The sequence below is a fragment of the Carcharhinus amblyrhynchos genome, unplaced genomic scaffold (genome assembly GCF_965287045.1).
Source record: "Carcharhinus amblyrhynchos unplaced genomic scaffold, sCarAmb.v2.hapA scaffold_37, whole genome shotgun sequence".
NCBI lineage: Eukaryota > Metazoa > Chordata > Chondrichthyes > Carcharhiniformes > Carcharhinidae > Carcharhinus > Carcharhinus amblyrhynchos.
In genome coordinates, this window is record NW_027649778.1 from 9,325,121 (window position 1) to 9,344,693 (window position 19,573).

The following is a 19,573-nucleotide window of genomic DNA, read 5'->3' on the forward strand; positions in this document are numbered from 1 at the left end:
TTCCAAGCTTCACCACAGAACCCGACAGCCAGCTGGAGAATAATCTCTTCCGTTGACACTTGGAGCTGAGCTTGTTTTCATTTTGGCATCGTCAAAACTATGAATATAATCGAACTGGATTCAACTAACATATCCATTTTCTCAGCACTTGTTCCAACTCTGCGTGCTTCTGGTGCAATAGCACGACTAATTATTTTGCTTATTTCATAACTTCTTTCCCACCCTGTTACCATTGATTCCCCAGAGTGCAGAAGGAGGTCATTCAGCCCATCAAGTCTGCACCGACCACAATCCCACCCAGGCCCTATCCCTGTAGCCCCATGTATTTACCCTGTTAATCCCCCTGATGCTAAGGGGCAATTTAGCATGGCCAATCCACCTAACCTACACATCTTTGGACACTAAGGGACAATTTAGCATGGCCAATCCACCCTAACCTGAACATCTTTGGACACTAAGGGACAATTTAGCATGGTCAATCCACCTAACCTGCACATCTTTGGACACTAAGGGGCAATTTAGCATGGCCAATCCACCTAACCTGCACATCTTTGGACACTAAGGGACAATTTAGCATGGCCAATCCACCTAACCTGCACATCTTTGGACACTAAGGGACAATTTAGCATGGCCAATCCACCTAACCTGCACATCTTTGGACACTAAGGGACAATTTAGCATGGTCAATCCACCTAACCTGCACATCTTTGGACACTAAGGGACAATTAGCATGGCCAATCCACCTAACCTGCACATCTTTGGACACTAAGGGACAATTTAGCATGGACAATCCACCTAACCTGAACATCTTTGGACACTAAGGGGCAATTTAGCACGGACAATCCACCTAACCTACACATCTTTGGACACTAAGGGGCAATTTAGCATGGCCAATCCACCTAGCCCAGCACGTCTTTCAGACTGTGGGAGGAAACCGGAGCACCCAGAGGAAACCCACGCAGAGACAGGGAGAATGTGCAGGCTCCGCACAGGCAGTGACCCGAGCTGGGAATCGAACCCTGGTCCTTGGCACTATGGGGAGCAGTGCTAACCACTGCGCCACCATCCTCACTTGGAACTATGGCTGGAATTTTCCGACTGTCCACAAAGTCCGGTCCTGCCTAAGGCCCCCTGTCACGGGTTTCCTGGAAGTGTGGGGTGAAATCCGTAGGGAATACCGTTGACAGCATTCCATCATCAGTAAGCGGTGTGCCACCTCCCACTGCGAGTAACACGGAGGGAGGAGGCCAGAGAATCCTCCCCCTCTCCCCACCACACAATATCGCCATTCCTTCACTGTCACTGGGTCAAAATCCTGGAACCCCCCCTCCCTAAAAGCACTATGGATGTACCTACATCACTGCAGCGACTCAAGACAGCTCGGAGGGAAAGATGTGCTGGTCTTGGAGAGAATCCAGAGGAGGTTCATGATCCTGGGAATGAAAGTCTTGGTGTATGAGGAATGTTTGAGATCTCCTGGTCTGCACTCGATAGATTCAGGAGGATGAGGGCGGGGTGGATATCATTATAACTTCCAGAATACTAAGAGGCCTGGACAGAGTGGATGTGGGGAAGATGTTTCCAATAGTCGGAGAGACTGGGATCCGAGGGCACGGCCTCAGAGTAAAGGGACAACCCTTTAGAGCTGAGTTGAGGAGGAATTTTGTCAGCCAGAGGCTGGTGAATCTGTGGAACTCATTGCGGCAGAGGAGGTTGAGGCATTGAGTGTCTTTAAGACAGAGATAGATAGGTTCTTGATTGGCAAAGGGGAAAAGGTAGGAGGATGGGGTTAAGAAATTTATCAGTCGTGATAGAATCATAGAACCCTACAGTGCACAAAGAGGTCCTTCGGCCCATCGAGTCTGCCCCGAACACAATCCCACCCAGGTCCTACCCCCATATCCCTACATATTATACCCACTAATCCCCTCTAAACCTACACATCCCAGGACAATTTCTTAGCACGGCCCAATCAACCTAACCCGCACATCTGTGGACTGTGGGAGGAAACCGGAGCACCCGGAAGAAACCCACGCAGACACGAGGAGAATGTGCAAACTCCACACACAGACAGTGACCCGAGCCGGGAATCGAACCCAGGACCCCAGAGCTGTGAAGCAGCAGTGCTAACCCACCGTGCTACCGTGAATGGCAGAGCAAACTTGATGGGCCGAATGCTGCTCCCATATCTTATGGCTCACAAACATACACTCAAGGGGCAATTAGAGATGGGCAATAAACGCAGGCCAGCCAGTGACGCGCTTGTCCATATTAGTTGATGCCAAAACATCGACTGGACTCAAAAGGTGGCTAGATAAGGGGCGAATGGGATCAAAGGTTAAAGGGGAGAAAACAGGACCAGGGTATTGAGTTGGGCAATGAGCCGTGACCGTGATGGATGGCAGAGCAGGCTCGAAGGGCCAAATGGCCTCCCATTGCTCCTATCTTCTAGCAAGCAAAGAGCTTGCTTGCTCCTATGTCCCCAGAACGAAGACAAAAATTGGGATTTTTAGCTTGGAAATGGATCAATATTCTTCCCATCTGGTGTACAGATGTGTTCTTCGTCTCCACAAATGACGTAATCGATAATAAGTAATGTTTATTTCTCTGGACTACTTGTGGAAGTCACGGCGCCTTCTGTGGTTTTGTATGGCTTCCCTAGTGGAATCTCAAGAGTCTCTGGGCAGGGTGACCCTCCTCACCCCCCGATCCTGTGCTTTGCTTCTCTGCCCGGCACTCCTTGGACGCTTATATTCGAGCCAGGAGCGCTCTCACCAGGCTTAAGACATTTGCCAAAGACTTCTCTGGCTCGACAATTTGGAAGCCTTCAAGACACTAAACTGTTAAGACAAAGGGTGAGAATGGCAAACAGCTTCTCGTTTTGGCCATCCCGAGTTATCCTTGGCTCGATCAACCATCCCACAGGACAGTTGAGAGCCAACCACATTGAGGGAGGGTGGGGAACCTGATCTTTTTTTAATTCGTTTTGAGTTGATTTATTATTGTCACACATATTAACACACAGTGAAAAGTATTGTTTCTTGCACGCTATACAGACAAAGCATGCCGCTCATAGAGAAGGAAAGGAGAGGATGCAGAATGTAGTGTTACAGTCACAGCGAGGGTGTAGAGAAAGATCAACTTAATGCGAGGTAGGGTCCATAAAGTCTGACGGCAGCAGGGAAGAAGCTGTTCTTGACTCGGTTGGTACGTGACCTCAGACTTTTGTATCCTTTTCCCAACAGAAGGTGGTGGAAGGGAGAATGTCCGGGGTCCTTAATTCCGAGGCAGCAGGAAGTGTAGACAGAGTCAATGGATGGGAGGCTGGTTTGCGTGATGGATTGAACATAAGAACGTAAGAAATAAGAGCAGGAGTCGGCCATCTAGCCCTTCGAGCCTGCCCCGCCATTCAATAAGATCATGGCTGATCTGAAGTGGATCTGTTCCACTTTCCCGCTTTCTCCCCTTAATTCCCTTGTCTATCAGAAACCTATCTACTCGTGACTTAAATATATTTAGCGAGGCAGCCTCCACCACTTCGATGGGCAGAGAATTCCAGAGATTCACCACCCTTTGAGAGAAGAAGTTCCTCCTCAACTCTGTTCTAAACTGTCCCCCTCTTGTCTTGAGGCTGTGCCCTCTAGTCCTGCTGTCCTTTCTAAGTGGGCTACTGTCCTTTCTGACTGGGTTACATTCATGACCTTTTGTAGTTTCTTGCGGTCTTGGGCAGAGCAGGAGCCCAGACCAAGCTGTGATACAACCGGAAAGAATGCTTTCTATGGGGCATCTGTAAAAGTTGGTGAGAGTCATAGCGGACATGCCAAAGGTGGGAGAGAGAATGTCTGTGTTTCACATGTGGGACATGGGTGTCACTGGCTGGCCAGTATTTACCACCCATCCCTTGGAGGGCAGTTGGGAGTCAACCATGTTGCTGCGGCTCTGGTGTCACGTAGGCCAGACCGGTTAAGGATGGCAGATTTCCTTCCCTAAAGGCCATTAGTGAACCAGATGGGGTTTTTCCGACAATGGGTCATCAGTAGATTCTTAATTCCAGATTTTTTTGTTATTGAATTCACATTTCACCATCTGCCGTCGTGGGATTTGAACCCGGGTCCCCCAGAGCGTTAGTTGAGTTTCTGGATTAATAGCCAGGCGATAATACCACCAGGCCATGGCCTAGTTTTTGCTTATGGTGAGTAACCAAAAAAAGAAAGTGTTTGGGAATGGCTGGACACCTCTGTAAGAATGGGAATGGCCGGGATCGGTTGCAAAGTGGATTAAGGTGCCCAGATGTGGCAAAAGGCGCTACATAAATGCAGAACCTTTTCTTTCCCAACATGAGGAGGGGGGGGGTATCTAAGTGAAACGTACAGAATACCGAGACCTGGATAGAGTGGCCGCGGAGAGGATGTTTCCACGAGTGGGAGAGACTCGAGGGCACGGCCTCAGGGTGAAGGGACGCGCCTTTAATACTCAGAGGAGGAGGGATTTCTTCAGCCAGAGGGAGGTGAACCTGTGGAAGTGAGAGGGCTACGGAGGCCAGGTCATTGAGTGTCTTTAAGACAGGCTCTTGGTCAATAAGGGGATCAGGGGTGAAGGGGGGGGGCAAAGGCGGTTGAGAGAGCTGTGATAGAACAGCAGAGCAGAGTAAATGGGCTGAGTGGCCCAATTCTGCTCCTATATCTTACGCTGACACGCTCAGTTGACTGGTCCCAGGATGAGTCATCCTCTTTGTTTCATTATTTACACATTAACAAAACTCTCATTGACTTCAACAGGTTAAAACAAAAGAAATATTGATGCTCTGGGCACAGAGGGAGGGCACAGCTCCAACAGTCAGTCTTGTGAAACATCAGCGCACACCTCACTTCACCTGCCCCTCGCTGTACGCACAAATTGCTTCAGTCTACACGGACAGAATAAACAGCAACCCTGCATCTGGGCAACAGTCAACAAAATGTCTGTTGGCGCTGCACTCAGAATCCAGATTGGCCCCATGTGTCCCCCCCCCCATCCCCAGGTTTCCCCTGGACTTAGATACAGAGTAAAGCTCCCTCGACACTGTCCCCCATCAAACACTCCCCAGGACAGGTACAGCACGGGGTTAGATACAGAGTAAAGCTCCCTCTACACTGTCCCCCATCAAACACTCCCCAGGACAGGTACAGCACGGGGTTAGATACAGAGTAAAGCTCCCTCTACACTGTCCCCCATCAAACACTCCCCAGGACAGGTACAGCACGGGCTTAGATACAGAGTAAAGCTCCCTCTACACTGTCCCCCATCAAACACTCCCAGGACAGGTACAGCACGGGGTTAGATACAGAGTAAAGCTCCCTTGACACTGTCCCCCATCAAACACTCCCAGGACAGGTACAGCACGGGGTTAGATACAGAGTAAAGCTCCCTCTACACTGTCCCCCCATCAAACACTCCCAGGACAGGTACAGCACGGGGTTAGATACAGAGTAAAGCTCCCTCTACACTGTCCCCATCAAACACTCCCCAGGACAGGTACAGCACGGGGTTAGATACAGAGTAAAGCTCCCTCTACACTGTCCCCCCATCAAACACTCCCCAGGACAGGTACAGCACGGGGTTAGATACAGAGTAAAGCTCCCTCTACACTGTCCCCCTCATCAAACACTCCCAGGACAGGTACAGCACGGGGTTAGATACAGAGTAAAGCTCCCTCTACGCTGTCCCTTGATGAGATTCAGGCTGAATGTCCAGGGTGTGTTCCGTGCAGGAGCAGTTTCACATCCAGACCCTTGTCTCAGTCGAGTGGCGATGCAGAGCGGGGGACAATTAATGGATTCTTACCCCTCCTCACTGCTACTCTCGGGTTCCCTAGCCTACTCTGAAACTCTCCCCATCCTCTCGAGTGCAAAAGGCAATGAATTTCCCCAGGAGTCCTGCTGTTCCTAGCTAGCTGGTGTCCTAAAGCAACTGGTAACGTGAGGAAGATCTGAAACAGCCTGGGATACAGAGCGATATGTTGCTGTGAAGTGAACCCAGCCTATCCCTGCCGCCTGTATCACTTACCCAGCTGTCCTTGGCAGATATCTGTCGTGCTAATCGATTCCACAAAGAACTGAGGATTTCGAAAGAGATCCTGCAAAATAAGCAGAGGGGGTTAAATGTAAATTTCTGCTTTATAACCTTATAATGTGATGATGCTGTGAGGATCATTACACATTTCGCTGTGTGGCGTTTATTTAGGAGAGAGCTAATGGACTTTCGCCTTCAAAAAGAAATGGGGGTTTTTGATTAAAACCCGGTACGGTAGCACAGTGGTTAGCACTGCTGCTTCACAGCTCCAGGGTCCTGGATTCGATTCCCGGCTCGGGTCACTGTCTGTGTGTGGAGTTTGCACATTCTCCTCGTGTCAGCGTGGGTTTTCTCCGGTTTCCTCCCACAGTCCAAAGATGTGCGGGTTAGGTTGATTGGCCATGCTAAGAAATTGCCCCTTAGTATCCTGAGATGTGTAGGTTAGAGGGATTAGTGGGTGTAATATGTAGGGATATGGGGGTAGGGCCTGGGGTGGGATTGTGTTTGGTGCAGACTCGATGGGCCGAAGGGCCTCTTTCTGCACTGTAGGGTTTCTATGAAAAGAATGGATAGATTGACAGGATCAGGTGATAATGTGGTTAATGGGAGGAGCTAGATATATCACAGAGAAGAAACACTTCTTCAGTACAAGATGAGGTTTATTTCAAGACAGGTTTCTTTTTCTGTTCATCCCTGGGACATCACTAGCTGGTCAGTATTCATTGCCTATCCCTAGGTGCCCGAGAGCAGTTAAGAGTCGACTACATTGCTGTATCCCTGGAGTCACATGTAAGCCAGACCAGATAAGAACGGCAGATTTCCTTCTTCAAAGGACATTAGTGAGCCAGATTTTTTTTTCCGACAATGGTTTCATGGTCATCAGCAGATTCTTAAACCCCGATACTTTCTATTGAATTCAAATTCCACTATGTGCCGTGGCAGGATTCGAACCCTGGTCCCCAGAACAGTAGCCGGATTAATAGTCTGGTGGCTGGCCATCACCTCTGCAAGCTGCCCTCTCGACAAAATCTCTCTGAAACCTTCAAGCCTGTTTTGACTCATTATAGCAAGTATATTTATGGTTGCTAACTGTATTTAAAGTGGCTTCTGAGTTTATAAGGAGAATGTTGCTTATCTGGAACTGAAACAGTGATAAGTTAGGAATTAGAGTTGTTTCTTTTCGTGTCTAAATATTGTTCATCAGGTAACAGTTAAGCTGCTCCATTTGTTAGAGTTATATTTAAACTGTGTTATTGAATAAAACAAAACTTTTACTATAAAAGATCCCTAATTTATCACTAGAATTTCCCTGGAGTGAAGTATATTATCCTCACGTTTATGCCAAAATAAAAAAAAATGTTGGGATCTAGTCTGGCTTCACAATGTAATTTGGGATTCTGGTATTAGGGTGGCACAGTGGTTAACAGTGCTGCCTCATGGCATCAGGGACCCAGGTTCAATTCCAGCCTTGGATGGCTGTCCATGTGGAGTTTGCACATTCTCCCCGTGTCTGCAGGGGTTTCCTCTGGGTGCTCTTGGTTCATCCCACACTCCAAGGATGTGTAGGTTAGCTATGTTGGCCGTGCCAAATTGCCCCTTAGTGTCCCAAGATGTGTGGGATAGGGGGATAAGCAAATATATAGGGAAAGGGCCTGGGTAGGAGAGTGGGTACAAACCCGATGGGCTGAATGGCCTCCTTCTGCACTGCAGTGATTCAATGAAATCCAGGGCATGACCAGTAAGCAATTCAGACTCCCCAAGGCTCTCTAAAGGAATACAGAGATATTTCCAGGACACCTTCCCCCTACGACACAACTCTGCTAATCTTTGCAAGTACTAACACATAAACACCCTCAGTAAATACTGACATATTCCCCCGGGACCCCCCTGTAAATACTGACACACTCCCCCCCGGGGACCCCCCTGTAAATACTGACACACTCCCCCCGGGGACCCCCCTGTAAATACTGACACACTCCCCCCCGGGTCCCCCTGTAAATACTGACACACTCCCCCCGGGGACCCCCTGTAAATACTGACACACTCCCCCCGGGGACCCCCCTGTAAATACTGACACACTCCCCCCGGGGACCCCCCTGTAAATACTGACACATTCCCCCCGGGGACCCCCTGTAAATACTGACACACTCCCCCCCGGGGACCCCCCTGTAAATACTGACACACTCCCCCCCGGGGACCCCCCTGTAAATACTGACACACTCCCCCGGGGACCCCCCTGTAAATACTGACACACTCCCCCCGGGGACCCCCCTGTAAATACTGACACACTCCCCCCGGGGACCCCCCTGTAAATACTGACACATTCCCCCCGGGGACCCCCTGTAAATACTGACACACTCCCCCCCGGGGACCCCCCTGTAAATACTGACACACTCCCCCCCCCGGGGACCCCCTGTAAATACTGACACACTCCCCCCCCGGGGATCCCCTGTAAATACTGACACACTCCCCCCCCGGGGACCCCCTGTAAATACTGACACACTCCCCCCCCGGGGACCCCCTGTAAATACTGACACACTCCCCCCCGGGGACCCCCCTGTAAATACTGACACACTCCCCCCCCCGGGGACCCCCTGTAAATACTGACACACTCCCCCCCCGGGGATCCCCTGTAAATACTGACACACTCCCCCCCCGGGGACCCCCTGTAAATACTGACACACTCCCCCCCGGGGACCCCCTGTAAATACTGACACACTCCCCCCTGGGGATCCCCTGTAAATACTGACACACTCCCCCCACGGGGACCCCCTGTAAATACTGACACACTCCCCCCTGGGGATCCCCTGTAAATACTGACACACTCCCCCCTGGGGATCCCCTGTAAATACTGACACACTCCCCGGGACCCCCTGTAAATACTGACACACTCCCCCCCGGGACCCCCCTGTAAATACTGACACACTCCCCCCCGGGACCCCCTGTAAATACTGACACACTCCCCCCAGGGACCCCCCTGTAAATACTGACACACTCCCCCCAGGGACCCCCTGTAAATACTGACACACTCCCCCCTGGGGACCCCCTGTAAATACTGACACACTCCTCCCACGGGGACCCCCTGTAAATACTGACACACTCCCCCCGGGGACCCCCTGTAAATACTGACACACTCCTCCCACGGGGACCCCCTGTAAATACTGACACACTCCCCCCGGGGACCCCCTGTAAATACTGACACACTCCCTGGGGACCCCCTGTAAATACTGACACACTCCCCCCCCGGGACCCCCTGTAAATACTGACACACTCGCCCCCCGGGGACCCCCTGTAAATACTGACACACTCCCCCCCGGGACCCCCTGTAAATACTGACACACTCCCCCCCGGGGACCCCCTGTAAATACTGACACACTCGCCCCCCGGGGACCCCCTGTAAATACTGACACACTCCCCCCCCGGGGACCCCCCTGTAAATACTGACACACTCCCCCCGGGGATCCCCTGTAAATACTGACACACTCCCCCCGGGGACCCCCTGTAAATACTGACACACTCCCCCCCGGGGACCCCCTGTAAATACTGACACACTCCCCCCCCGGGGATCCCCTGTAAATACTGACACACTCCCCCCCCGGGGACCCCCTGTAAATACTGACACACTCCCCCCCCGGGGACCCCCTGTAAATACTGACACACTCCTCCCACGGGGACCCCCTGTAAATACTGACACACTCCCCCCCCGGGGACCCCCCTGTAAATACTGACACACTCCCCCCCCGGGGACCCCCCTGTAAATACTGACACACTCCCCCCCGGGGACCCCCTGTAAATACTGACACACTCCCCGGGACCCCCTGTAAATACTGACACACTCCCCCCCCGGGGACCCCCTGTAAATACTGACACACTCCTCCCACGGGACCCCCTGTAAATACTGACACACTCCCCGGGGACCCCCCTGTAAATACTGACACACTCCCCCCCCGGGACACCCTGTAAATACTGACACACTCCCCCCCGGGGACCCCCCTGTAAATACTGACACACTCCTCCCACGGGGACCCCCTGTAAATACTGACACACTCCCACGGGGACCCCCCTGTAAATACTGACACACTCCCCCCCCGGGGACACCCTGTAAATACTGACACACTCCCCCCCGGGACCCCCTGTAAATACTGACACACTCCCCCCCCGGGGACCCCCTGTAAATACTGACACACTCCTCCCACGGGGACCCCCTGTAAATACTGACACACTCCCCCCCCGGGGACCCCCCTGTAAATACTGACACACTCCCCCCCGGGGACCCCCTGTAAATACTGACACACTCCCCCCGGGGACCCCCTGTAAATACTGACACACTCCCCCGGGACCCCCTGTAAATACTGACACACTCCCCCCCCCGGGGACCCCCTGTAAATACTGACACACTCCCCCCCCGGGGACCCCCTGTAAATACTGACACACTCCCCGGGGACCCCCTGTAAATACTGACACACTCCCCCCCGGGACCCCCTGTAAATACTGACACACTCCCCCCCGGGACCCCCTGTAAATACTGACACACTCCCCGGGGACCCCCTGTAAATACTGACACACTCCCCGGGACCCCCTGTAAATACTGACACACTCCCCCCCCCGGGGACCCCCTGTAAATACTGACACACTCCCCCCCCGGGGACCCCCTGTAAATACTGACACACTCCCCGGGGACCCCCTGTAAATACTGACACACTCCCCCGGGACCCCCCTGTAAATACTGACACACTCCCCCCCGGGGACCCCCTGTAAATACTGACACTCCCCCCTGGGGACCCCCTGTAAATACTGACACACTCCCCCCCGGGGACCCCCTGTAAATACTGACACTCCCCCCTGGGGACCCCCTGTAAATACTGACACACTCCCCCCCGGGGACCCCCTGTAAATACTGACACTCCCCCCCGGGGACCCCCTGTAAATACTGACACACTCCCCCGGGGACCCCCTGTAAATACTGACACACTCCCCCCGGGGACCCCCTGTAAATACTGACACACTCCCCCCCGGGGACCCCCTGTAAATACTGACACTCCCCCCCGGGGACCCCCTGTAAATACTGACACACTCCCCCCCGGGGACCCCCTGTAAATACTGACACACTCCCCCCGGGGACCCCCTGTAAATACTGACACACTCCCCCGGGGACCCCCCTGTAAATACTGACACTCCCCCCCCGGGGACCCCCTGTAAATACTGACACACTCCCCCCCGGGGACCCCCTGTAAATACTGACACTCCCCCCTGGGGACCCCCTGTAAATACTGACACACTCCCCCCCCGGGGACCCCCTGTAAATACTGACACACTCCCCCCCCGGGGACCCCCTGTAAATACTGACACACTCCCCCCCCGGGGACCCCCTGTAAATACTGACACACTCCCCCCCCGGGGACCCCCTGTAAATACTGACACACTCCCCCCCCGGGGACCCCCTGTAAATACTGACACACTCCCCCCCCGGGGACCCCCTGTAAATACTGACACACTCCCCCCCGGGACCCCCTGTAAATACTGACACACTCCCCCCCGGGGACCCCCTGTAAATACTGACACACTCCCCGGGGACCCCCTTGTAAATACTGACACACTCCCCGGGGACCCCCTTGTAAATACTGACACACTCCCCGGGGACCCCCTGTAAATACTGACACATTAGCAGTAATATAAGTTTTGTTAAGGAACATTATCAAAACAGAAATTTGTGTAAAATTTAATGCTGTCATGATAGAATGCGCACTATTAAACAAATAAAAACAGGAACCAGTGTTACAGGCTGAAATTTACAATTGGTATGAATTTCACCTGGATTCCAGCCTTGGGCTGGATTGGGACAGAAAAATAATCTCACAACACCAGGTCACAGTCCAGCAGCTTTGGCAGCACTGCTCCTTCACCCAGTCACTCACCTGGGGAAGGGGGAGTGCTCCGAAAGCTTGTGCTGCCAAATTAAACCCTGTTGGACTTTAACCAAAAGAGGAAAGTGCTGGAAAACCCCAGCAGGTCTGGCAGCATCTGTGGGGAGAGAGTTCGAGCCAAGGCTTGGAGTGCAGACAGACTTTAACCTGGTTGGACTTTAATTTGGTGTTTGAGATTACACAGTTTTTCCCAGCTCCCAGGATCTTACACTGGCTCGGATCCACTCGATCCCGGTTGTCTTCAGGTGTCCCAAAGCCTCATCTCCAGCAGGGAAGTTGGGATCTTTGAACAGTTGTTGGTCCCGCAGTAACTGCCTCCGGAGCCTCCCAAAATGCTGCTGCTGGAACCGCACCGGCTTCTCCCGGCTCCCTCTCCCCGGGGGAGAGACTTCAGTGTCTCCCGGGGCAGAGGGCTCAGTGTCTCCCGGGGAAAAGGGCTCATTGTATCCCGGGGAAAAGGGCTCGGTGTCCTCCGGGATGTTGGAGTCGGTGTTCCCCATGTTGTTGCTGCCGCCGCTTCTGATCCAATTCTCCAAGTCAGCTGCAGGTTACCTGCCTCCAGTCACACCTAGCTGCCAGTCTCTCTCTGTGTTCCTTCCTCCTTCTGTCCCTCCCTCTCCCTCCTCCCTCTCCCTCCTTCTGTCCCTCCCTCTCCCTCCTTCTGTCCCTCCCTCTCCCTCCTTCTGTCCCTCCCTCTCCCTCCTTCTGTCCCTCCCTCTCCCCTCTCTGTTCCCCTCCCTCCTCTCTGTCCCTCTCCCCTCTCTGTCACTCTCCCTCTCCCTGTCCCTCCCTCTCCCTGTCCCCTCCCTCTCTCTGTCCCTCCCTCTCTCTCTCTGTTTCTCCTTCCTCTCCATCTCTGTTCCTCCGTCTCTGTCCCTCTCTGTCCCTCCCTCTCCCTCTCCCTCTCCATCTCCGTTTTTCCCCTCTCCCTCTCTGTTCCTCCCCTCTCCCTCTCCCGTTCCTCCCCTCTCCCTCTCCGTCCTCCCCTCTCCTCTCCGTTCCTCCCCCCTCCCTCTCTGTTTCTCCCCCTCCCTCTCTGTTTCTCCCCCTCCCTCTCTGTTTCTCCCCCTCCCTCTCTGTTTCTCCCTCTCTGTTCTCTCCCCCCCCTCTCTGTTCTCTCCCCTCCCTCTCTGTTTCCCCCTCTCCCTCTCTGTTTCCCCCCTCTCCCTCTCTGTTTCTCCCTCTCCCTCTCTGTTTCCCCCTCTCCCTCTCTGTTTCTCCCTCTCCCTCTCTGTTTCTTCCCTCTCCCTCTCTGTCTCTCCCCTCCCTCTCTGTTTCTCCCTCTCCCTCTCTGTTTCTCCCTCTCCCTCTCTGTTTCCCCCTCTCCCTCTCTGTTTCCCCCTCTCCCTCTCTGTTTCCCCCCTCTCCCTCTCTGTTTCCCCCCTCTCCCTCTCTGTTCCCCCCTCTCCCTCTCTGTTTCTCCCTCTCTGTTTCTCCCTCTCCCTCTCTGTTTCTTCCCTCTCCCTCTCTGTTTCCCCCTCTCCCTCTCTGTTTCCCCCCTCTCCCTCTCTGTTTCCCCCCTCTCCCTCTCTGTTTCTCCCCTCTCCCTCTCTGTTTCCCCCTCTCCCTCTCTGTTTCTCCCTCTCCCTCTCTGTTTCTTCCCTCTCCCTCTCTGTCTCTCCCCTCCCTCTCTGTTTCTCCCCCTCTCCCTCTCTGTTTCTCCCTCTCCCTCTCTGTTTCTCCCTCTCCCTCTCTGTTTCTCTTCCTCTCCCTCTCTGTCTCTCCCCTCCCTCTCTGTTTCCCCCTCTCCCTCTCTGTTTCTCCCTCTCCCTCTCTGTTTCTTCCCTCTCCCTCTCTGTTTCCCCCCTCTCCCTCTCTGTTTCCCCCCTCTCCCTCTCTGTTTCCCCCCTCTCCCTCTCTGTTTCTTCCCTCTCCCTCTCTGTTTCTTCCCTCTCCCTCTCTGTTTCTTTCCCTCTCCCTCTCTGTTTCCCCCTCTCCCTCTCTGTTTCCCCCCTCTCCCTCTCTGTTTCCCCCCTCTCCCTCTCTGTTTCTCCCCTCTCCCTCTCTGTTTCTCCCCTCTCCCTCTCTGTTTCCCCTCTCCCTCTCTGTTTCCCCCCTCTCCCTCTCTGTTTCTCCCCCTCTCCTCTCTGTTTCCCCCTTCCCCTCTCTGTTTCCCCCTCTCCCTCTGTTTCCCCCCTCTCCCTCTCTGTTTCTCCCCTCTCCCTCTCTGTTTCCCCCCTCTCCCTCTCTGTTTCCCCCTCTCCCTCTCTGTTTCCCCCTCTCCCTCTCTGTTTCCCCCCTCTCCCTCTCTGTTTCTCCCCTCTCCCTCTCTGTTTCCCCCTCCCCTCTCTGTTTCTCCCCTCTCCCTCTCTGTTTCTCCCTCTCTGTTTCTCCTCTCTGTTTCTCCCTCTCCCTCTCTGTTTCTCCCTCTCTGTTTCTCCCTCTCCCTCTCTGTTTCCCCCCTCTCCCTCTCTGTTTCTCCCCTCTCCCTCTCTGTTTCTCCCCTCTCCCTCTCTGTTTCCCCCCTCTCCCTCTCTGTTTCCCCCCTCTCCCTCTCTGTTTCCCCCCTCTCCCTCTCTGTTTCCCCCTCTCCCTCTCTGTTTCCCCCCTCTCCCTCTCTGTTTCCCCCCTCTCCCTCTCTGTTTCTCCCCTCCTCCCTCTCTGTTTCTCCCCTCTCCCTCTCTGTTTCCCCCTCTCCCTCTCTGTTCCCCTTTCTTCCTCCCCTCCTCTCTCTATGCCCTCCTTCAGTGTCTCACTCTCTCCCCTGCTCTTTCTCATCCCCATTTATCTCCCCATCCTTCTCTCCACCTCTCTTATCCCCTCTCTTGTTCTTCCTGCTTTCTATCTCTCCCTTTCCCTCCCTTACTCATGATGAGGAGATGCCGGTGTTGGACTGGGTTTGGGCACAGTAAGAAATCTCACAACAACCAGGTTAAAGTCCAGCAGGTTTATTTAGTAGCACAAGCTTTCGGAGTGTCACCCCTTCATCTGGTGGGTGGAGGATTTGTCTCACAAACAGGGCGTATATAGACACAAACTCAATTACAAGATAATAGTTGGAACGCGAGTCTTTACAGATAATCAAGTCTTCACAGGGTATAGAGAATGTGAGTGGACAGAGGGTTAAAGAGATGAGTGTTGTCTCCAGACAGGACAGTTAGTGAGATGTTGCAAACCCAGGCAAGGCGTGGGGGTTACAGATAGTGTGACATGAACCCAAGATCCCTGTTGAGACCGTCCTCATGTGTGCGGAACTTGGCTATCAGTCTCTGCTCAGCGACTCTGCACTGTCGTGTGTCGTGAAGGCCGCCTTGGAGAATGCTTACCCGAAGGTCAGAGGCCGAATGCCCGTGACCACTGAAGTGTTCCCCAACAGGAAGGGAACACTCCTGCCTGGTGATTGTCGAGCGATGTTCATTCATCCATTATCGAAGCGTCTGCGTGGTCTCCCAGTGTACCAAGCCTCAGGACACCCTTTCCTGCAGCGTATCAGGTAGACAATGTTGGGCGAGTTGTAAGTGTATGTCCCGTGTAGCTGGTGGATGGTGTTCTCATGTGAGATGATGGCACCGTGTCGATAATCCCGCATGTCTTACAGAGGTTGCTGTGGCAGGGTTGTGTGGTGTTGTGGTCACTGTTCTCCTGAAGACTGGGTAGTTTGCTGCGGACAATGGTCTGTATGAGGTTGTGCGGTTGTTTGGAAGCAAGAAGTGGGGGTGTGGGGATGGCCCTGGCGAGATGTTCATCTTCATCAATGACAATGTTGAAGGCTCCGGAGAAGATGCCGGAGCTTCTCCGCTCCGGGGAGGTACTGGACGATGAAGGATACTCTGTCCACCGTGTCCCGTGTTTGTCTCCTGAGGAGGTCGGTGAGGTTTCTCGCTGTGGTGCCTCGTAACTGTCGATCGATGAGTCGAGCTCCATATCCTGTTCTTACGCTGAAAGACACCCTCGTAAGAACAGGATACGGTGCTCTCTCACCCCCACCCTGTCTCACTCCCGCCTTCCACCCCCTCCCCTCTCACCCCCTCCCTCTCTCACCCCCTCCCTCTCTCACCCCCTCCCTCTCTCACCCCCTCCCTCTCACCCCCACCCTGTCTCATTCCCGCCTTCACCCCCTCCCTCTCTCACCCCCTCCCTCTCTCACCCCCTCCCTCTCTCACCCCTCCCTCTCTCACCCCCTCCCTCTCTCACCCCCTCCCTCACACTCTCCCTCACCCTCACACTCTCCCTCACTCACCCCCCTCTCTCTTGACCCCTCACTCACCCCCCTCACCCCACTCCCTCCTTCACCCCCACTCCCTCCGTCCCTCACCCCCACTCCCTCCGTCCCTCACCCCCCACTCCTTCTGTCCCTCACCCCCCCACTCCCTCACCCCCTCACCTTGCCCCCTCTCAACCCCTCCCTCCCTCTCCCCTCCTCACCCTCTCCCTCCCTCCCTCACCCCTCCCTCTCACACCCCCTCTCTCTCTCACACCCCCTCTCTCTCATACCCCTCTCTCTCACTCACCCCTCCCTCACTCACCCTCTCCCTCACTCACCTTCTCCCTCCCTCCCTCACTCACCTTCTCCCTCCATCCCTCGGTCACCCCTCTCCCTCGCTCACCCTCTCCCTCGCTCACCCTCTCCCTCACTCACTTTCTCCCTCACACACCTCTCCCTCCCTCACTCACCCTCTCTCACCCCTTCCTTCCTTCACCCCCTCCTTTACCCTTCCTTTCCATCCCTCACCCCTCTCTCTCCCTCACCCATCACCTCTCTCTCTCCCCTCCCTTTTTCCCTCACTCACAGTCTCCCTCTCCCATCCTCTCACTTTCACTTCATCCCTCTCTCATCTCCACCTTCACAGTCATTCCATCCCTCTCTCATTACCTCTCTCTCTCTCCGCTCTCACTTTTTTAGAGTTTATTTCTGGGACCTGGTTGTCGCGAGCTGGGCCAGTATCTATTGCCCATCCCGAGTTGCCCCTTGAGCAGGTGGTGGTGAGCTGCCTTCTTGAATCGCTACAGCCCACGTGCTGTGGGTTGACCCACAATGCCGTTAGGGAGGGTATTCCGGGATTCCCTTCCCTTTCCCACCCCGCCTCCCCCTCCTCCCTTGCCCTGAGAGTGAGTGTGGAGATGTGAGTCACACACACACACACAGAGGTCGGATGTGTGGACACCCTGGTTTTATTGCACTCGTTCAGAAGCAGGTACAACTTTCCTTTTACAAATTCGGATTCCCAAATGATCGGCTGGGCGACAGAGCACAGGGACGGAGCGGGGACACCGCGCTGGGACCGAGAGTGGCCGCAAATTCAGAAAGACGTGGTCACCTTCCCGTCCTCAAGGAGTTGGTTCTCACTAGGTTAACATTGCCGGGGTAAAACCAACCCCTCTCTCAGCCAGGGTCATACATTGTCCATCACCAATTGACTCAGAATCAAGTATCTTTTAAATTGGAACTGATATAGCATCGTTCAGATTCACGGAACATCCCATCACGTGTATTGCTATGTTATCAGAGGGACTGGTTAGTCTGGGCTTGTTCTCCTTGGAGCAGAGAAGCCTGGGATGGGGGGTTGGATTTATATTTTATATATTCATTCACGGCGTCGCTGGCCTGGGCCAGTATTTATTGCCCGTCCTAGTTGCCCTTGGGGGGCAGTTGAGAGTCACCCGTTGCTGTGGAGTCACGTGTAGGCCAGACCGGGGTAAGGACGGCAGATTTCCTTCCTAAAGGGAATCAGATGGGTTTTTCCGACAGTGGGTCATCGGTAGATTCTTAATCCCAGATATTTTTTTATTGGATTCAAATTCCGCCGTCTGCCGTGGCGGGATTCGAACCCGGGTCCCCCAGAACGTTAGCTGAGTTTCTGGAGTCTAGCGACAATACCACTGGGCCATCGGCTCCCCTGATTGAAGTGGACAGAATTTTGAGGGATGTAGATCGGGGAGATAGGAAGATGCCTTTTCCCCTCAGCAGAGGGGTCAATAACCAGGATTTGAGGTGAGGGGGCAGGAGATTCCGAGGGGATTTGAGGAGAAACGTGTTTCACCCAGAGGGAGGTGGGAATCTGGAACTCGCTGCCTGAAAGAGTGGTCGAGGCGAGAACCCCCACAACACTGAGATGAAACACCACAGTGTACAAGGCTATCGGGTGACACTAGTGGGTGAGCACTGCTGCCTCCCCGGCGCCAGGGTTCGATTCCCGGCTTGGGTCACCGTCTGTGTGGAGACTGCGCATTCTCCCCGTGTCTGCGTGGGTTTCCTCCGGGTGCTCCGCTTTCCTCCCACGGTCCGAAAGACGTGTAGGTTGATGCTAAATAGTGTCCGGGGGGGGGGGGGGGGGGGGGGGGGGGGGGAGGGGGGGGAGGGGGGGGGGGCTGGGATTGTGATCGGTGCGGACTGAATGGGCCAAATAGCCTCCCTCCGCACTGTAGGGATCCTACCCTTTGAAGTGCTGGGAAAATGAGATTAGAATAGGTTAGATGGACCGATGGGCCTCTTTGCATTGGTGTAAAAACGCTATGACTCAGCAGCCAAGTTGCACAGAGCAAGATTCCCGCTCACAACAAGATGACAAGCTGTCTCTGACAGGACGGGAGTTAAACCCCCCCCCCTCCACCCCCCCCCCCGACAGTAGTCGGGTGGAGAGGTTAGCACATAACCAAGGGAGCCACAATAACAAATAGCCCACGGCTGGGGTTTAGCGCGGGTGACAGTCTGTGTTCAGCGCTTCCCCCACCGCAGCCCCCCCCCCCCCCCCCCCTCCTGGGACACAGGCTCTAGGAAGCAATTTGTTCTGGAAAGTTCTGGAAAACCTCGGCAGACCTGAGAGGGACAGGACTGGCGGCCGGGACTCTCCAGCTCCTAAGGGTGGAATTCCCAATCCGGAGACAGCACAGCTTTGGCTGGTCCATCGGATTTTTCCCACCCGTTCCCCCCCGCCACCCGACAATTCCCAACATGGACGGGACTGGAAAATCCGGCCAACGTTTCAGGCGGATGAGCTTCCATCAGGATTGGTGGGGGGGGGGGGGGGGGAACGCGTCAAGAGCTGCGATGGTTTTGAGGAAGGAGAGATTGCGTGGCGGATGCTGGAAATCTGAACCACAAAACCGGGAACGCCGGAAAAACTAAGGGAGGGAGAACGGAGTTGACAGTTCGAGTCTGCGCGAGTCTCCTCAGAGCTGGAGAGAGGGAGAAATGTGTCGGATTGGACATTGTGTAAGAGAGGGGGAGCAATGGGAACAGGAGGTCCGCGATTGCCGGGAGCTGGGAGGGCTTGCAACAAAAGTGTAGCAATATTTGAGATCAAGTGACCGCTGGCCCAGTGGGGGAGGCGGGAGGCTTCGGCGTTGGGACGCAACATGTTTGGGGTATTAAACGAGGAGTTAAGATGGAGGAGAAAGGTGTTGAACTCAGCGTTAAGTCCTGAGAGACGTAACACAACTAAGAAGATGATGAGATACTTCTCCCTCCAGCTTGCGTTGGACTACCGTGGCAAGCGGCACGGTAAGCCCAGTGGTTAGCACTGCTGCTTCACAGCTCCGGGGACCTGGGTTCGTATTCCCGGCTCGGGTCACTGTCTGTGTGGAGTTTGCACATTCTCCCCGTGTCTGCGTGGGTTTCCTCCCACAGCCCAAAGATGTGCGGGTTAGGTTGACTGGCC

The 19,573-nt window shown here is 54.3% G+C and overlaps 1 protein-coding gene across 1 annotated transcript in view; it reads right to left on the reverse strand.

Moving 5' to 3' along the window:
- The window catches only part of LOC145362156 (calpain-8-like), a 70,928-nt gene extending 58,453 nt beyond the window's left edge, over positions 1–12,475 (reverse strand). Inside the window, exons 1-2 of the mRNA XM_080218205.1 lie at positions 12,185–12,475; positions 6,046–6,115 (exon numbers count right to left, since the gene is read on the reverse strand). Of these exons, the coding sequence (XP_080074331.1) occupies positions 6,046–6,115; positions 12,185–12,475 (361 nt within the window). The remainder of the gene's footprint in view (positions 1–6,045; positions 6,116–12,184) is intronic.
- Between the last annotated feature and the right edge of the window lie 7,098 nt (positions 12,476–19,573).